The sequence below is a fragment of the Esox lucius genome, chromosome 20 (assembly GCF_011004845.1).
Source record: "Esox lucius isolate fEsoLuc1 chromosome 20, fEsoLuc1.pri, whole genome shotgun sequence".
NCBI lineage: Eukaryota > Metazoa > Chordata > Actinopteri > Esociformes > Esocidae > Esox > Esox lucius.
Window position 1 is genome coordinate 14320654 of NC_047588.1, and position 16588 is coordinate 14337241.

At 42.7% G+C, this 16588-nt stretch overlaps 1 protein-coding gene across 1 annotated transcript; it reads left to right on the forward strand.

Moving 5' to 3' along the window:
• The first annotated feature begins 1713 nt into the window (after positions 1-1713).
• Positions 1714-16061, forward strand: nr2f5 (nuclear receptor subfamily 2, group F, member 5). Its single transcript, XM_010863785.4, has 4 exons — positions 1714-2813; positions 11179-11459; positions 11869-12115; positions 14016-16061. Exons 1-4 carry the CDS (start codon positions 2447-2449, stop codon positions 14330-14332), a joined length of 1212 nt encoding a protein of 403 aa, XP_010862087.1. The 5' UTR covers positions 1714-2446; the 3' UTR covers positions 14333-16061.
• The last annotated feature ends 527 nt before the right edge of the window (positions 16062-16588 follow it).

The following is a 16588-nucleotide window of genomic DNA, read 5'->3' on the forward strand; positions in this document are numbered from 1 at the left end:
AGGCCAGCTATATTGCCTCAGGCACGTGAAGCACTGCACTCAACCTGGCCAAAAGCTAAGTGAGGTCCTGTCCTTCGCGCTTTTTTCCTATAGTGAAATCACTTCGACATGAATTAAGATTTCCGTTCCAGAAGCATTAGCCTATCTCTGTGATTGTAAATAACCCAGGCTGTGTTCAGTGTATATATACTACTTTAGTCCTACTGAACACACACATATATTATAAGAACAATCATAGTAGAATGTGTCGCAATTAACCCTAGACTAATGTAGATTTCTAAACGCGAACAAAGCGTTACACACTATTCGAATTCAGTCTGTTAAGTTAAACTGTTCAAACAGCATTATGGTGAGTAAAGAAGGTTTTCTAAATGGCACTCATTTAAACTGCATAAATTAATGTAGGTCATAATGGGTTTAACAGGTTGATGGCATTTCCATTTGCGACAACAATTTATTGGCCTTATGGGAGAAAGCTGACTTTTGGCACACCAGAGGGGGGCATTTAAGGGGTCCTTTTCTCTGTAGGACTATATTATGACAACGTCTGAGGACAATCTCTCACAGACCTGTTGCCAGAAAACATAGGCTATACAGTGTTAATCACTTCGAAGTTGTTTGGCCTAAATGCTTTTATCAGTATTTGATATTTCAAAGGTGTCAGGTCTTTTTCGAAATGGTTAACTGTGATATTGTTGCCTTTGATTAAAAGGCCGACAGTCGATTTACACATAAGGATGGATATTGCATGCACATTGGCATTTAAGGACAGCTATTAATATAGCATTCAAATTCCCCACGATGAAAGGTTGACAACACTGATTACTTTTGAATTCACTTTTAGCCTTTACGTGGAATTCAGTTCCGATCATCAACAAAAGTATTATTACTCTTGAAATGACAGATCAAGGCACATCTGGTTAAAAAAAAATGTCCGTCCTATTTCAACTTGAAAAAAAACTGAAAAGCACAGTCACTGTAACTTAACAGTAGTCTTTTGGTGAGAAGTTTGTCACCTTCGTTCGTCACAATCATAATATATTTATGATAAGTTTGTATAATTAGGCAACACAAAAATATTGCACTTTGGTATTAATATTGCGAAGCAGCAATTTTAGTAGCCTAATACTAATGATGCTTAAAGTATGGATCAATGACTTGAAATAGGCTTCTACTAAACAATGAAAATAAAAGTTATATTGAAAATGTTTAGAAAGACTGATGTTTTGAGACTTATTTTAAGCGTATTACCTTCATACCGCATACCATTTGAATAGCCTGCGGCAATCATTTCAGGCCAGACAGTGTATTTGAAATTCTATGCGAAATCAATATCCAGATTTATTTCTACATAGATTTCTTTATACAAGACCAATTTCTTAATTGTGATCGATGTGCCTGAAAGACGCGAGCTTGTTTTGGACCTGTTCTCTGTTACGCGCGGTCCGAGTAGGCTACACTTCCATACAATAATAACACCCACTCTATCAATCAGATCTTCCATGATCGACTCTTGTCCAATTGGACAGTTCCTTACATCTTTCGGCTACCCTGACCAATTGAATCTGCTCGTTCATTGCCCATCGTTCTCAATAGGAGGAGGGATTATGCCTTATATGGTCGTTCTGACCTTATATGGAACCCGAAGGGGGGACCCATACAAGCACGGGTGTTTAGTGTCACTTTCACCAAATTCTAACTATGATTCTCAGAGATGGGACCGACAGCCGACGGGTGAAGTACATGATTGGCAAAGATATCTGCTTGTGAACATACTGTATCTATCAAAGATCACTCCATCCGTGGTTTATGGAAGTTTCTATTCAGACCTTATCGTGTCGCACAAAATTTGAGGAACGAATGCAATTCATTTTTCGGAATTGCACGTCCGTATGAGACTAAAATACGAGGTCGATCGCACAATTGTGAAGAACTGTGGTCAGTCGGTATAGCGTTTTTCTGATTGAGATTTTAATGTTTAAAAAAGTATAGTCTATAGCCAAATAGCTTTTTGTGTTTTATATCATTTAGCAAAACATTGGCTTATTCATGAAAATGACCATTTAAAGACCACGTCAGCCTGTTTTCGGTAAAGGTAGTCGATTATTCAAAAACATTCAAAGTTTGGGGAGAGCGTGTTTTATGGATTTCCGCGCAGAAGAGATCCCTGGCAGTAGGCTACATTCTTACGTAATGGTCATGTTGACACGGTGCTGTCTTCGTAAACTTTGATAAAAGTTTACAGAAGATACGTTTATTAAAGGAAAATCTGATTTAACTAGAGAAAATATATTATAGAATAGTTTAAAGCCATTCTATTGGAGGTGGTTGGAAGCGCCTTTTTGCCGTGCCTTTTTTCCCAAGACGTCAGAACGGATTCTTATCTATTCCTCGCGCCTCGGAGTTGGACTCTATCTGTTGGTTAACCAAAGTGTTTGAGGATAGCATGGCAATGGTAGTAAACCAGTGGCAAGAGAACATTTCGGCGGATCCCGGGTCCCAGCTCCAGATTTGCAGTCAGGAGCCAGGCGGGACACCGGGAACACCCTCTGGTTCCACCCCGGGGAACGATGCGCTTTCCGGGGACAAGATCCCCAACGTGGACTGCATGGTGTGCGGAGATAAGTCCAGTGGCAAGCATTACGGCCAATTCACCTGCGAGGGCTGCAAAAGCTTCTTCAAGCGTTCGGTGCGACGGAACCTTAGTTACACCTGCCGGGGGAACCGAGACTGTCCCATCGACCAACATCATCGGAACCAGTGCCAGTACTGCCGACTGAAGAAGTGCCTCAAAGTCGGCATGAGAAGAGAAGGTACGGCAAAATGTGGGATTCAGTGAACACTGTTCGATTTTCTGTATATTAACATTTAAACATGTAAACATGTAAAATCACATTATCACACCGGGCAGTGTGTACAGCTTAAAGTCATGGTAATAAAACGCGATTGTGGTTTCAAGTAGTATAGGCTACCTTTGTATTTCCTATTCGTACCGTATGTATGCAGTTCTTTTTCACTCCAGAGCTCCCTTTGTTTTCCCATTAATTCTGGTGTTTGCTGCCCGACACCCTAACCGTTACAAGGGGGCCCTGTTACATTTATTGTGTTGTGCATGATTAAGAACGGGTCAATTAGTGCGAAAGATGAACACTGGCAAAGTGTTCGCAAAGCACCGTTTCACTTCTAATTATTTAGCTAGGACCTCGCCTCGTCATGTTCAATCAGACTAGTTGTGGTAATTGTAGCCTAATACCGCGCGAATCAATGGCAACTGAAAACCTCAAAAACGCTTTGCCAATACAGTAAATTCCTCCATATTGGATGTTACTGTTGCTTTCTGATTGCTCGTGTATGCGTTACCTACTGAATACACTTTATTTCTCATGTATGTGTAGGTGCATACATTTGGCTTAAATACTTACCCTTGTTGGCCTATTGGTGAACAGATGTTATCGCAAATAGAATAGGCTTACTGTAATTATTTAGGTAAACTTGGCCACGTGCGCTTCGTAAACTCCAAAGGGCCCTATGATATGACCACAAATAGTGGCGCAAACGGGAGACAACTCCCTTTGTGCAAGGACAAACGTTGTAAACTTCCAGTGTGCGAGTGTGACAAGTAGGCCAAGATCAATTTAGAATAACCTTTCTGAAGCCTCTGTGCACTTATGACCTTATTATTCATCTTTTGAACTTTAAATCTTTATTTCACCAGTGCGTCACCATGAACCATTACAATAAACGTGAGGCGGAAATACCGGTCCTATTACCTAAAATGACCTTTAAGGGATCTGGTTTAGTGTTCTATACACAGTTCGTAGAGCACTGCGGGGCAAATGTAGTTGGTCATGCCGCTTTCTGACTGAATGAACCCGAGGAAATCGCCTGACGCTCCACAGCCTGTTGACCTTTCATCTACATAAACATGCTGTTATCTGATCATTATTTGGCTACATTAGATATTAACTACTGTGAGAGGACATTTCGAAATGGATTTGTTTTGTTGTTTTACTCTTATAATACTGACCAGAATTCACCATAACCTTCATAGACCCACTCTTTCAAGAAATTATTCAGTTTCCGTACAGGTATTAGCATAATTACCATTGCGTCTTGTTGGACATTATACTCTTTTCTGGACAACGGGGACAACGACTTTGAAACGTAAAAAGCGTTTGGTTTAAGTTAAACATGACCACGTGGATAATATACAGTTTTAAAACTAACTTTCAGTCCATAATTTCAACTGAAATATTTTGCGATTGTTTGCAGTGTTGCTTTGAAATGTCAACGTTTGTGAGATTGTAGACGAAACAATAATACGAGGTTTCTTCCCCAATACCTAATTATGTTTTTGGACACCTAAACACAATTTTTCGACAGACTGATCATATAGCCTGAATAAACGATGCAGTTAAACCTATGCCCCAAAAGTCCATTCGCCCTAATGTAATGGTGAGAGTATTTTAAAGTAGCATTCAAAATGTAGCAATAGAGATCTGTTTAGAAGCCCCCTATACCAGCGAGAACACAGTAAAACTGTTGATTGAAGAAACTAATTTTCGTCTTACCAGAGGACATACATCCAAAGTAATGTTTCTTCTATAGTATATCCTACAACCGGTGGATTGACGAGTGGAGTGCATTGTTGGAGTCATGATCTGTGTGAATTTCCGAATTGTTATATACAAGATATTTCCCAATCAAATGTCAAATTCCACCCAAAGTAGACTATAATGCATTTTGAAATTATCTTACTTCATAATTTCAGTATTAACTTTTTTCAAAGGGTCATCTCGTAGTCTAACACGAACGTTTCTACCCAAATGCTTAAAATTAATGCTATATTTCTGTCGTTAATATGGATCCAAATAATCTCAATTTGATCTTTTGAACTATCATTAATTAACTTTTTATAAATAGCCATTTATAAACGTTTGTTTTCACTTAGTGTAAAGAATGTAAGAGGCTACATCCAGGCATATATCCATCATCGTCTCAGAAATAGCTTAATTAATTTTCTACCGTTTAAAGAAACACACTACAATGGGAAAAATAATAAAATAGGCCTACATACTGTAACACGCTATTCTAAAACATGGATTGTTAACATGCTTAAAACGAATGTAGTAAGGTGTAGGCAGTAATTCCTTATATATAGCAACATGTCTTTAACAGACCAAATGGTTTTAATACTACGTCAGAATAAATATATTCATACTCTACAAAGTAGGAAGTGTTAATACATTGGTTTACCTTTGCCAGTATTTGTAATTTAACATTAGTTTGTTAAGAGTCCAGACCAAGACTGAAGAAATGTGAGACTTAAATCAAAACCAATAGCAAAACAATGAAAGTTACATTTAATACTGCAATTGTAATTCTTGTTATACTACAAGTGTATATTATACACAACAATTTTTTATTTAATAATTGTGCTAGCAACAGAATTCTTAAGTTGCAGTATTGTGCTTCACTATTTCAGGAGTGTCAACTTCTCTTGGGATGTGGTTATTTTGGGAGTGTTCTTTGGATCTATCTGATCTTTAGGGTGACCCTTTATGTGTATCTTGACTTAAAGTTCACTCTATTACAGCACACATACATATGGATATCTAATATCTAAAATCTTGATAGTATGTGTGTTAACAATTGATTTATATAGTAAACATCAATGTTGGGGTCAATTCAATAGAAAGTACACAACTATTTCAATCCTTTTCAACTCTTTTCAAAGAGTAAACAGTTTAATTTGAATTTGGTTCGCCTGAATGGACAGGAGTTTAAATGGATAGATCCTAACTCTGAAGCAGAAGATAGAAAGTCAAGAGAGAGGGAGAAACAGTGAATCTGTGTAACTGGCTGACAGTTCTTTGGGATGGTTGGGACTGAACATTAATTTGTTTTGCTGTCTACATATTCTGAATGCGCTCCAAATAGTGAGTACAAAAAAGAATAGTAATACAAATTAACTGTTAATAATAATTTATTGGAATTGTAAAGTGCTTTTCATAGAATCTCAGAGTGATTCAAGAGCAAAAAACAATCAAGCAATTTATCATGACAGGTCAGTCAACTGAGGCCAGGTTTTTAAGAGCATTCTAAGTAGATGGAGAGGATCAGGTCATGAGCAGATAGAGGTGTTCAGAGGTAGATGGTAGGCTATGGAACCTACTGATGATCCTGTCTAGGGCAAGCCTTAGATCACCACTGGACCACTTGGGTGATGCGTCACTAGCCACTTGCCCCCTCTATGAGTCTATTTCCTCAGCACCTCATCTCATATTGGTCTCACTCTTCATTCAAGGCGTCTCTTAAAGTAAGTCAGGAATGTGCTTCCAAGTGAAACAGACAGCCGGTGATATGTCCTGATTACCAAAAAAATAAATGCCGAATTAGCTACTTTAGCCAGTCAAAATCAAAAAAAGGCAAAACAGTTCATAAAAAAGTATTTAAAAACACAAAATGAACGGAATATGAACAACTGTACAGAATCTCTGTGTTAAGGCTGCTAAGGCGCCATGGCAACTATAGAATGAATATAGACTGTTGTTTGTCAAATCCACACATTTGACCCCACTGTGTATTTGACACACTACAATTTACATTCACTACTATTAGCCTTCCTATGCATACAATACATTCCCTGCCAGCTGCCACACACAATGACATGGACGCAAATACCAACTCACATGCTGAAATGCACACAAACTGAGTCTGGCATGGTCTGTTCACATAGTGTACAAACTGTTGATTGGTAATAGTAAATAGACAGTTACAACTGTTCACTGACAACATTCTAATACATATTCCCTCCATTGTGTTTTTCTAGTGTGTTTCCCTCAGTGGTAAATGACACAAGGAAAGCCCTGTTATTAATATTGAGTTACTCGTACGTAGGATAACAAAACATATCATGTTCTCCGTGACTCCCTGCTACAGCCGTGACCCTTCATTTAAACCCATCAAACACAGAGGAAGATTTATGTCAACAGGAACCAGAAACTAAACATTAATAATGGACATGTTCAAGGCAAAGTCCAAACGTCTCTATTGAGTAAATACCACCGGTCTGCTAACGGACTGACTTTATTGACTAATCAATACTTGTTGTCAAGCTTGTATGAGAAGGCAATCAAAAGCCAAGACTAGTTAGCCTCCTAAACACCGGCCGCTAAAACATTTTCTATTACGACACTGTCATCGTTTATTGACATTTTAGAATGGGTCTCTCTACATAAAGGTGCTAGGCTCATTCACTTCCCCCAGTCCAAACTGTGTGTGAGGTTCTAGCAGAGAGCCTTCTACACTGACAGAGGTCAGAATTCACTGCCTGAAAGCAACCACCATTCAAGTGATAGGCCCTGAAGAGCCAAAAGAACCAAAGCACTACTCGTTTTCCATTCTGATATTCCCAAGGCCAGGTTTAATATTTAAAGGAGGGGAGGTGTGTGGAGGAATGAAGCTCACTGTGCATAGATGGGCTTTGTTTGAGACCTCAAGGTGAATAGTTTTACAGTCTACAATAAAGCTTGTGATATAGTATTGTCATAATGTATTCTCATTTGTACAATAGCATGGTTAGGCCTTCACCAAAATGAACAGTTAGCCTTTACTGTGAGTCTAGCATTATCTTTATTCATTGGTACTTAATGAAATATGTGTTATTTTTCAGGTGACTTCACACAAATTATCTTTATTATAGAGAGAGTTTTTAAACTCAATGCAATAGAAAATGATTTAGTCACTACAAAGCGTGCTCTTTGATATTTCCCATTGTAGCAATGGACAGACTAGAAAAATAAGTGAATAGAAAGCCGGATAGAAAGCCAGAGCACTTCTCTGTGCAGGTCACATTTCAGTTTCTAATTCATATTTGCGTCATCAAAGCTTTACCAGCGTGACTAGGTGGATATTCAAGCAGTGATGTGCGGTTAGGTCAGTGGCTGGGTAAGCACGGGCTATTATCAATGCCAGATTCACTCAGAAAAGTTCACCATTCACCAGAAAGATCCAGTTAATCACCCAGTTATATAGGCTAAGCAAAATTCATATATATTTTTCACCACATATAAACCGCCATATGAAACACAAATGTGGCTATCCACAACTGACAGGTGGCACTAAAGACTGATGGAGGAACTATATGATTAGCACACTCAACTCAGTCACATTCGGTTTTAAACAAACAAGCTAGCGGAGCTCATTAAAATGTCGCTAGGAAGCTACTTGTCATGACAAACAACAACAATATTTATTAGGTGATTTGGCAATAAGCAATTCATTGGCACCTGTGGATGAAGTTTTAGTAAATATTTTCCTTTTTTTTTACACATAATCTTCCACAATCATTGATATAGCTAAGTATTAGATTTTAAAAAAAGCAATCATAAAACATATAGCTGTTCGGATGCATTATCACCGGGTAAGAACTGCCTACCCTTACTGAACAAATTAAAGTGACTACATTTGCAGCTAAAAACGCCTGAGCGTCTTCACAGACAGCTCTCTATACTTATGTCCTATACCTGTGTCTTTCTCTGTTTCTGTTTATCTTCTCTCTCACTCAGTCAAGTAGTGGACAAAGCCATGTCACCACTTCTGTGTAGTGCATTTTCTCCCCCATTTCTCAATTCTCTCGATGCTCACCATCAAAATCTCTCTTTCTCTCTCCTTGGCTTTCTCACAGCCTTGGCCTCTCCCTCTTTGTGTGTTTGTAGTTCACCAAGGGTAAAGGGTTTGACCTTTTGTCGGAGGGCCTGGTGCTTTGCTGTGACACTTGCATGCTGCATGAGAGAGAAGTGAACCCAGAGGTCAGAGTTGAATCCAAGCTAAATGAGTCACTGTGAGAAGCATTGGAATAACACCTGAATGTCACATCACACACTAATCATCCACTCGTCCTTCTCTGAATGGGCTCACACAATATACAAACTGCTTTACTTTCAAGCTCTTTTCTTATTTCTCACTACATCTGAACGCTAGTGCTTTTTGTTAGCAGACCTCAATGGGACTTGAAGAAAACCCTTATAGCACTAAAGGATCATGGTTGGCGATGCGGCTGTGCCAAATCTGTCATGTTTGTAGTGCAAAACCCCTGACTGGCCTTTTAAACTAGCCATTTACACTTGCACATTAGTCTATTTTATTTGCTGAGTCAGTGTTGTACTTCTTGCACAGAAACTCAAAGGCCAAACAAGGACTGGCGTACTTAACTCTAACAACCCACACTCTCTGTGAGATTCTGTGGGGACGTTTTTGTTGCTAAAATCTTCCATGCTTCTTAATGTCGTGCAACATTTTGCCATTTTAGTTCCATGAGGTCAGTTGTGGTGCCCTTGTTGTTTGGTTGCACTGTTTTCCGGTTTCTGTCTGGATTAGACAAAATGGCTTTGGTGTGTTTAATCACACTAAGCCACCGCTGACCAAATAGAAATCAGGGAACAGATTATGGCTGGCATTCACATCTGTCTACCTTCTCTCTCTTTTGCAATCTTTCTTTCATGCCACCCACTCTCCTTCTGTCTGTCTTTGCCCTTTCATTCTCATTCTTTTCCCTTGGTCTTTAACAAAGAGGCAATTTTGATGCATATTTTTTCAGAAATAAGGGATAGAATTGACACGCTGACTCAAGTACTCTGGCTCTTGCACAACCTACTCAAAGAGGCTTTTCAAAAGTCAAGTGGATTGAGTGGATTTGGGGTCTGGAGGGTCTTTTATTTCCACTATGAGGCATTGATTATTCTTTTTTTAATTCAGATAGTGATAGCACATTAACTTACATTATTTTATAAAAGCTTGTTCTGAACGTGGTTTTAAGAGTGACCCGGTCTGCCCTGTTCTGCATCCAGAACCACCTCTGTATTTACAATGTTATCAAGCAGAAGGAGACAGTGGGGACAAGGAGCATTGTAAGGTCCCAGACTACAATGGTTTTAATAAGTACACAGTCTTGGAATTCTGTGGATGTGATCTGATGGATTTGACCTGTCCTCTTTGACACACTGTAGTGGATTATATTGTCCCTGTTGTACCAAGGGATGTTGATGCCGAGTTCCAAATTGTTTCCCAGACCCTGGCCTGTCTCCCGCCCCCACCCTCCCCCTCTCCTACGTTCCTTTCTGTTCCTCTACATGTCACTCCCTTGTCTATTTCTATCTCTCCGTCTCTTTCTGTCACAGCCTCCACCTTCCGTTGTCACACCCCCCCCCAGCACTGTAACTGTAGATGGAGTTATTAGTCAAACCGCGGGGATGACCGAACAGGTGTTTTCCAAATGGGCTTTGAGCCGCCGCATCGCAGCCTGTTGGGGGTGGGGGTGGTGTGTGGCTTGGCCTCTGCGTGCCCCCTTCCCCTCTGGCTGAGCCATTTGGCCGTGGCGTGGGGTGAAGGTGGGTGTGTGGCGGGGGAGTAGGAGACCTGGGGTGTCTTTACCGGCTGCTGGTTGTCATTACTCGCTGATGCATGGCACCGGGGTCTGCCGGTCAGGAGACAGAGTGTCGACACATTTAGAGCCGGGATATTTCCCTGGTTTCGCCACACTTTGCAGCCGCCACCCCGTCCACCTTTCCCGTGTTCCCTCCCGTGACATGTGTTTTAGCTGCGAGGCCCCATGTGATTTGGCACTATATATTCCTTTTTAGAAAGAGCAGAGCGGTCTGAGTGCGCCTAGACGGGGCTTAATGACACCGTGGTAATTGGATGCCACTAAATCAAGTTGGTTAGTGCTGGACGCGGCCATGACTACGTGTTGACAGGGAGGCATCGGGTCCTAAATATTACGCTAACTGTGCCAGGCTGGTTTGAAATAAAGCCTCTTAGGATAGATGGATAGTGTACAGCCACATTATTGAGGGATGTAGATGTCTAAACACGTAAGTCATCACTCTTAGCACCCGACACTTGTCAAACAGTTACCTTCTAACAAACGCTTAGGCCTCCATCCCTCCAATTTACTGGTAATTAATGTTAACTGCCTTGCTCAAGGACAGAATGACAGATTTTTCACCTCTCCAGCTTATTAATGCTCTAAGGCTGTTTTAACGACAACCTTCCAACTGAGGAAATGAGCAGCTTCATGATAGATTTTCTTCCTCTTTATTTTACTATCCTTTAAATGTGAAAAGATTGTACCGAATCCCTTGTATTTTTAACCCTTCCTTTATTTCCCTCCCTCAGCTGTCCAGAGAGGCCGCATGTCCAACTCCCAATCTAGCCCCGGCCAGTACCTGACCAATGGCAACGACCCTTACAACGGCCAGCCCTACCTATCTGGGTTCATCTCTCTGCTGCTGCGCGCTGAGCCCTATCCCACGTCTCGCTACGGGGCCCAGTGTATGCAAGGAAACAACCTGATGGGGATAGAAAACATCTGCGAGCTGGCTGCGCGGCTGCTCTTCAGTGCTGTGGAGTGGGCCAAAAACATCCCCTTCTTTCCTGACCTGCAGCTCATGGACCAGGTGAGGAGGGCCGACCCAGACGCCTGACGAGGTCATAGAAAGTGGAGGGTATTATTTGGGCAGTACTACTATCATAATGATTGTCTGCAGCTGCTCAACACGATTTTCGCCCAGAACACGTTGCCCCGAATCGTGTTTAATGGTCACGTTGTGGGTCAGCAACCTCTAAGCATTAAGACTTGCCATACTGTTGCCCGACCATCCGCGAGGAAGATTAACACTGTCAAGCCCAGTTCAAATACTGCGCATGCAGTACAAAGAAATGCTACAATCCAATATACTAAAACAATGCTACTTCTGTATAATCCTGTCTGGTCTTAAGTCGTCTTATGTATCTGAACCGGGCTTTATCCTCACAGATCCACCCCCTGTCCACTCTGAATTAAACCTCCTCCCTCCTGTCTCCTAGGTGGCGTTGCTGCGCATGTCGTGGAGTGAGCTGTTTGTGCTAAATGCCGCCCAGTGCTCCATGCCGCTGCACGTGGCGCCCCTGCTGGCGGCGGCCGGCCTTCACGCTTCTCCCATGTCCGCGGAACGCGTAGTGGCGTTCATGGACCACATCCGCGTCTTCCAGGAGCAGGTGGAAAAACTGAAAGCTCTGCAGGTGGACACGGCTGAGTACTCTTGCCTCAAGTCCATTGTGCTCTTCACCTCTGGTGAGTGGCATCGGCCGTTGATTAGACCTGTGTTAGCAACTTTTGTCATGGTGGTAACCCAGATACTTTGGAAGCCAGCATAGGCTCTAGTGAACATTGTACTGTGTGTGTAGCCTGCGGTAGTTCATTTCAACCTAGTTATCAGTTATGTATTTTATACAATGTGTCGACGTGGATAACACGCATATCATGGATGGACAACTTTTAAAAGTTAAAAAAATTGAAAGATTGTTCAAATCTTTGATACACCATGTGTGCCAGTGTCTGAGGCATGGTAGGTTGTGTTGGTTATTCTACACTACCCAGAATGCTACTCCTGGGAGTTGAGGGCCCATTGCTTGTGACCCGGGGGAAGCGAGTGTGAAAAAAAACAACAACTCTTAGGTGTCTTGGACCCTTGTTTTTGTTTCCCGCCGATCGCCCTTTCTTCGCCTCCTTCGCACAGCCTGTCAGAATCACTTTGTATGTACCTGGCTCCTACCAGGACTCTTCCATTTGGCCGATGGAACAACCCCCTTCGCTCTTCTCTCATTTATTTCATCAGCCTCTTCTCCTGCTCACTTCCATCTATTATTGAAACCATCCATGCAGTCCTCCCCCCTCCCCTCCTCTTCATACCTCGGCCCTCTCACCCCTGCCCCCACCACTGGGTTTGAATTATGCATGGTGGGTTGCAGCGAGAAGGGGGATTCGCCACATCCCAGGCCATGACCTACATAACCCCTATAGCCCTGAGCACACATTTGATCCGTTGTGCAACTCCAGCCAACACACACATACAGTACATCCTCATGTACGGTAAGCACACACACACACACACACACACACACACTCATTGAGATGGACAGACCCTTCAGACACCAGGCCCCCCATTGAGACTAGCCTGCATGAGCTAACAAGGACAGACAAACTCTCAATACCCCCTCTTGCCGCCCTCTGACATTCCCCTCTATATCCCAGTCCCATCACCCTGAATCAAAGAGTGGCCGTCTTACTTCCGCGTACAATCCTCATCCCCAGAGTGTGTGTGTGTGTGTGTGTGCGCGCCCAGGGAACCAGACAAAGGGAGTTCGTGCCTGTGTGTCAACGGCGCCTGCTTAGGTATCGTGATGGCACGCGAGGGCTCAGTCGCACGGACTAGCTTCCTCCGCCACTGACACGTCTCTCACACAGATGCCCAAAATGGTGGATGGCAAAAACAGCAAGCCTGCCCTCACAGTAGGAAATGTGGTGGAATTGGCAGTTACTGTACACCCTACCTGCTGCGATTGTGTGTGTGTGTGTGTGTGTGGGGGGGGGGGGGGGTAGGATGGGGGGGCTACGAGGAAAATATGAAGCACAATAATCTTTTGTTATGCGGAACTGTTCTCAGCAGGACTACGTTGGCCAGGAGGGGGGCGACAGAAGGGTTCTGTGACAAAAGGACTAGCGTGCTGGGTGGCCATTAAAAAAAAAAAAAACTCTCCTAATGCTTCTGCTAGACACTGAGGTAAAGCACTCAGTGGAAAATGACCCTCACTGCTTGAAGCAGACTTTAAATGAGGTTCATACTGGGGACAGTACAGTGCAGTACACACACAAAAACCTTTCTGACCCCCTAACCAACCACGGAGAGAGCATGTCGGGTGTGACAAGTATCACACACAGTTAACACACTTTCCCGGTAGTGTGAGACACACCAGCGACTGGTGCTAGTGGGCGTGTGAGAGCAGGGACAAGGTACCGGCAAAAGCTAAAACCACAACCGAGGGCGAACAGCGTCGTATTCCCGATTATTTACATGTAGATACTAAAGTTGCAGCTTCACAATTTTTTTCTTGTGTGCTAGTCTGACGTCCGCTCGTCCGGACCGTAGGGAATGGCCACCGTCCCTAACATCACCTTCCCTCCCTCCCCACAGATGCCATGGGCCTGTCGGACGTGGCCCACGTGGAGAGCATCCAGGAGAAGTCCCAGTGTGCCCTGGAGGAGTACGTGAGAAACCAGTACCCCAGTCAGCCCAACCGCTTCGGGCGCCTGCTCCTGCGGCTGCCCTCCCTTCGCATCGTCTCCTCGCCCGTCATCGAGCAGCTCTTCTTCGTGCGCCTGGTCGGCAAGACGCCCATCGAGACGCTGCTGCGTGACATGCTCCTCTCGGGCTCCAGCTACAACTGGCCCTACATGCCGGTGCAGCGTGACCGCCCCATCTCCCTCCACTACAACGAGAACGGGCCCTGAGGACGTCTGCGCCGAGTCAGCTCTCCGTCCGTCCTGCGTCGACCCCTCAGTCTCTCCCTCCGTTTATCTCCTCCATCCATGCCCGGACAGACCACCAGCGTTCAGCCAAAAGCCAGGCTGACCACCTGACCTTTCAACCACACCCCTCCCTCGTTCACCAGTCAAGACATTCACGCCTCTTCTCCCGGGGGACCGCGGCCAGTTGTGAGACTTGGTGTTTACCGTGGTCCCGCCGTTGCCACGTCGTGGAGTGGTAACACTAGACGAGCCGGCTGAACGGGTTTTATGTCGTTCTCCTTCAGCTCTGTGGGACCCACGCAGTTAAAGTCGACTTTTGGACTCAAAAGTCAGAGAAATGTGGCCGCTACTAGCGACGCAATCACTCAATTGTCAGTACTGGTTTTGCATCTGAGAGAGCCCAACCAGATCCACCATATGGCAAGGTCTTTGTTGATAGGGCTGCTTAACTGAAAGAACCAGGCCCAGAGTTCTGCAACCTTTTTCTTAAACCAGAAGCCATTAAAAAATGAATGCCAAATTTCCTTGGACTTTTCAAAAGACATGCTTATTATGTGTGCGTGTGTGTGTGTGTATTAGCACTGTTTATAATGAGAGAAACTTATGATTGTGTCCTTATGTATGTCATTGACTCAGACGTCCATGTTGTGGGTTATGTGGGGACTCAGGTTCAGGACAGGCATGCCCATATCAGTAGGAAACAGAACCACTCATCACCATGGCAAAACACAGCTTAGTGCCAAAGCAGAACTTGCATATGAATTATTTGGAATATCTTTGTGGTAGTGGTGACTAAAAAATATAATTTGTCTGTAATTTGACTTTTTACTTGTATTTAGTAGTCAGAGGCCGTGGGAAGGCTGTGGGGAATATACAAACATGCAAAACAGGCACTTGCCAGAATCCACACTTAGTTGACCCACTCCCATCGTAAATGCAGCACTGGTTCTTTCTCAGTCGACATTGTGAGGTCAAAATGACAAGGCCACTAATTGCTTGTGGTCACCTTAGCTTTGTTGTAAATCTGTCAGTTTCAAAGTGGAACATACAAGCGGCCCTTCATAATGCCTACATAATGCAGTCATAGGAATGACAACACATGTCAGTTAGTTTCACGTCACATTCACATTTAATGTCTTTGGGACAACTGAAAATTTTTACAGAGCCTGAACAAATAAGCATTTGAAAACTATAGTTGTACTTGCCTTAGAACAAGATTTTGTCACTGAGCATTTATTTTATGACTGTGCCATAATCTGAAGTTACCTGTTATAACAGGCAATATGTCCTCCATATGACATTCGCATGTATGGTAGGAGCCACCACTATTCAAGTGTCATTCAAGCAGGATACTAAGTAATTTGTATCACTTACCTACAAAACCTCAGTTTAAGTGACAATGTTCCCCTAAGAGAAAGGCATCTACTGTGATTTAGCCTAGATATTATTATGTGTTTTTGTTACCATCAATTGGTTACTGGCTCTATGGCTACTGTGATTGTTGAGTGACCATTCTCATGTTTTTTTAACATGATATTGGGGTATCAGCATAGAGTATGGGGATTTGAAAGCCATTGGGACCTTAGAGAGAGCAGAACAGTCTGTTGATAAATTAGTCCACAGAATATTTCTATGAGAGTATGTTTTTTCTCTATTTTTGTTTGGAACTATGGATCCATTAATTGAAATAAAAATCTGTTGTTCACAATAGCTTCTCTGTCTTGTGTCGCTATGTTTGACCCATGAGACTAACCAGCTAGAATCCTATCTTATCAACATAATTGCCTAATACTGGTAAACATGACTTACATATTTCAAATGTTTTATAACACCTGAATTTTTTTTCAAAATGATGACCTCAACATAGATTACAACATAATATTTACACTTTCCCAACAAACAGTCTGAAATGTTTCAATTCAGGCGATACACATGTCAGTGGAAATTCAAAGAGCTGCTTTAAAAAGAAAACAAACCATTAAGATGGTCCACTGTTGGTCTGCCAAGAGCCCATAACACCATTGAACAATGTTGGCAGTCAGTCTTTTGTTTTCAGATTGAACAGATCTCCTAAAGTAAGCATTCCTAAAATTCTCCAAACCAGAGGGTGGCGGTACTGTATAAAAGCGAATTTTAGGTATATTCATTGGGCTGAATTCGAAATCACCACTTCCCCTCGCTTCCAACCCTTGGAATTTAATTTGCAAGTACATGCGTCTCCGCCATTTGCATAACTGT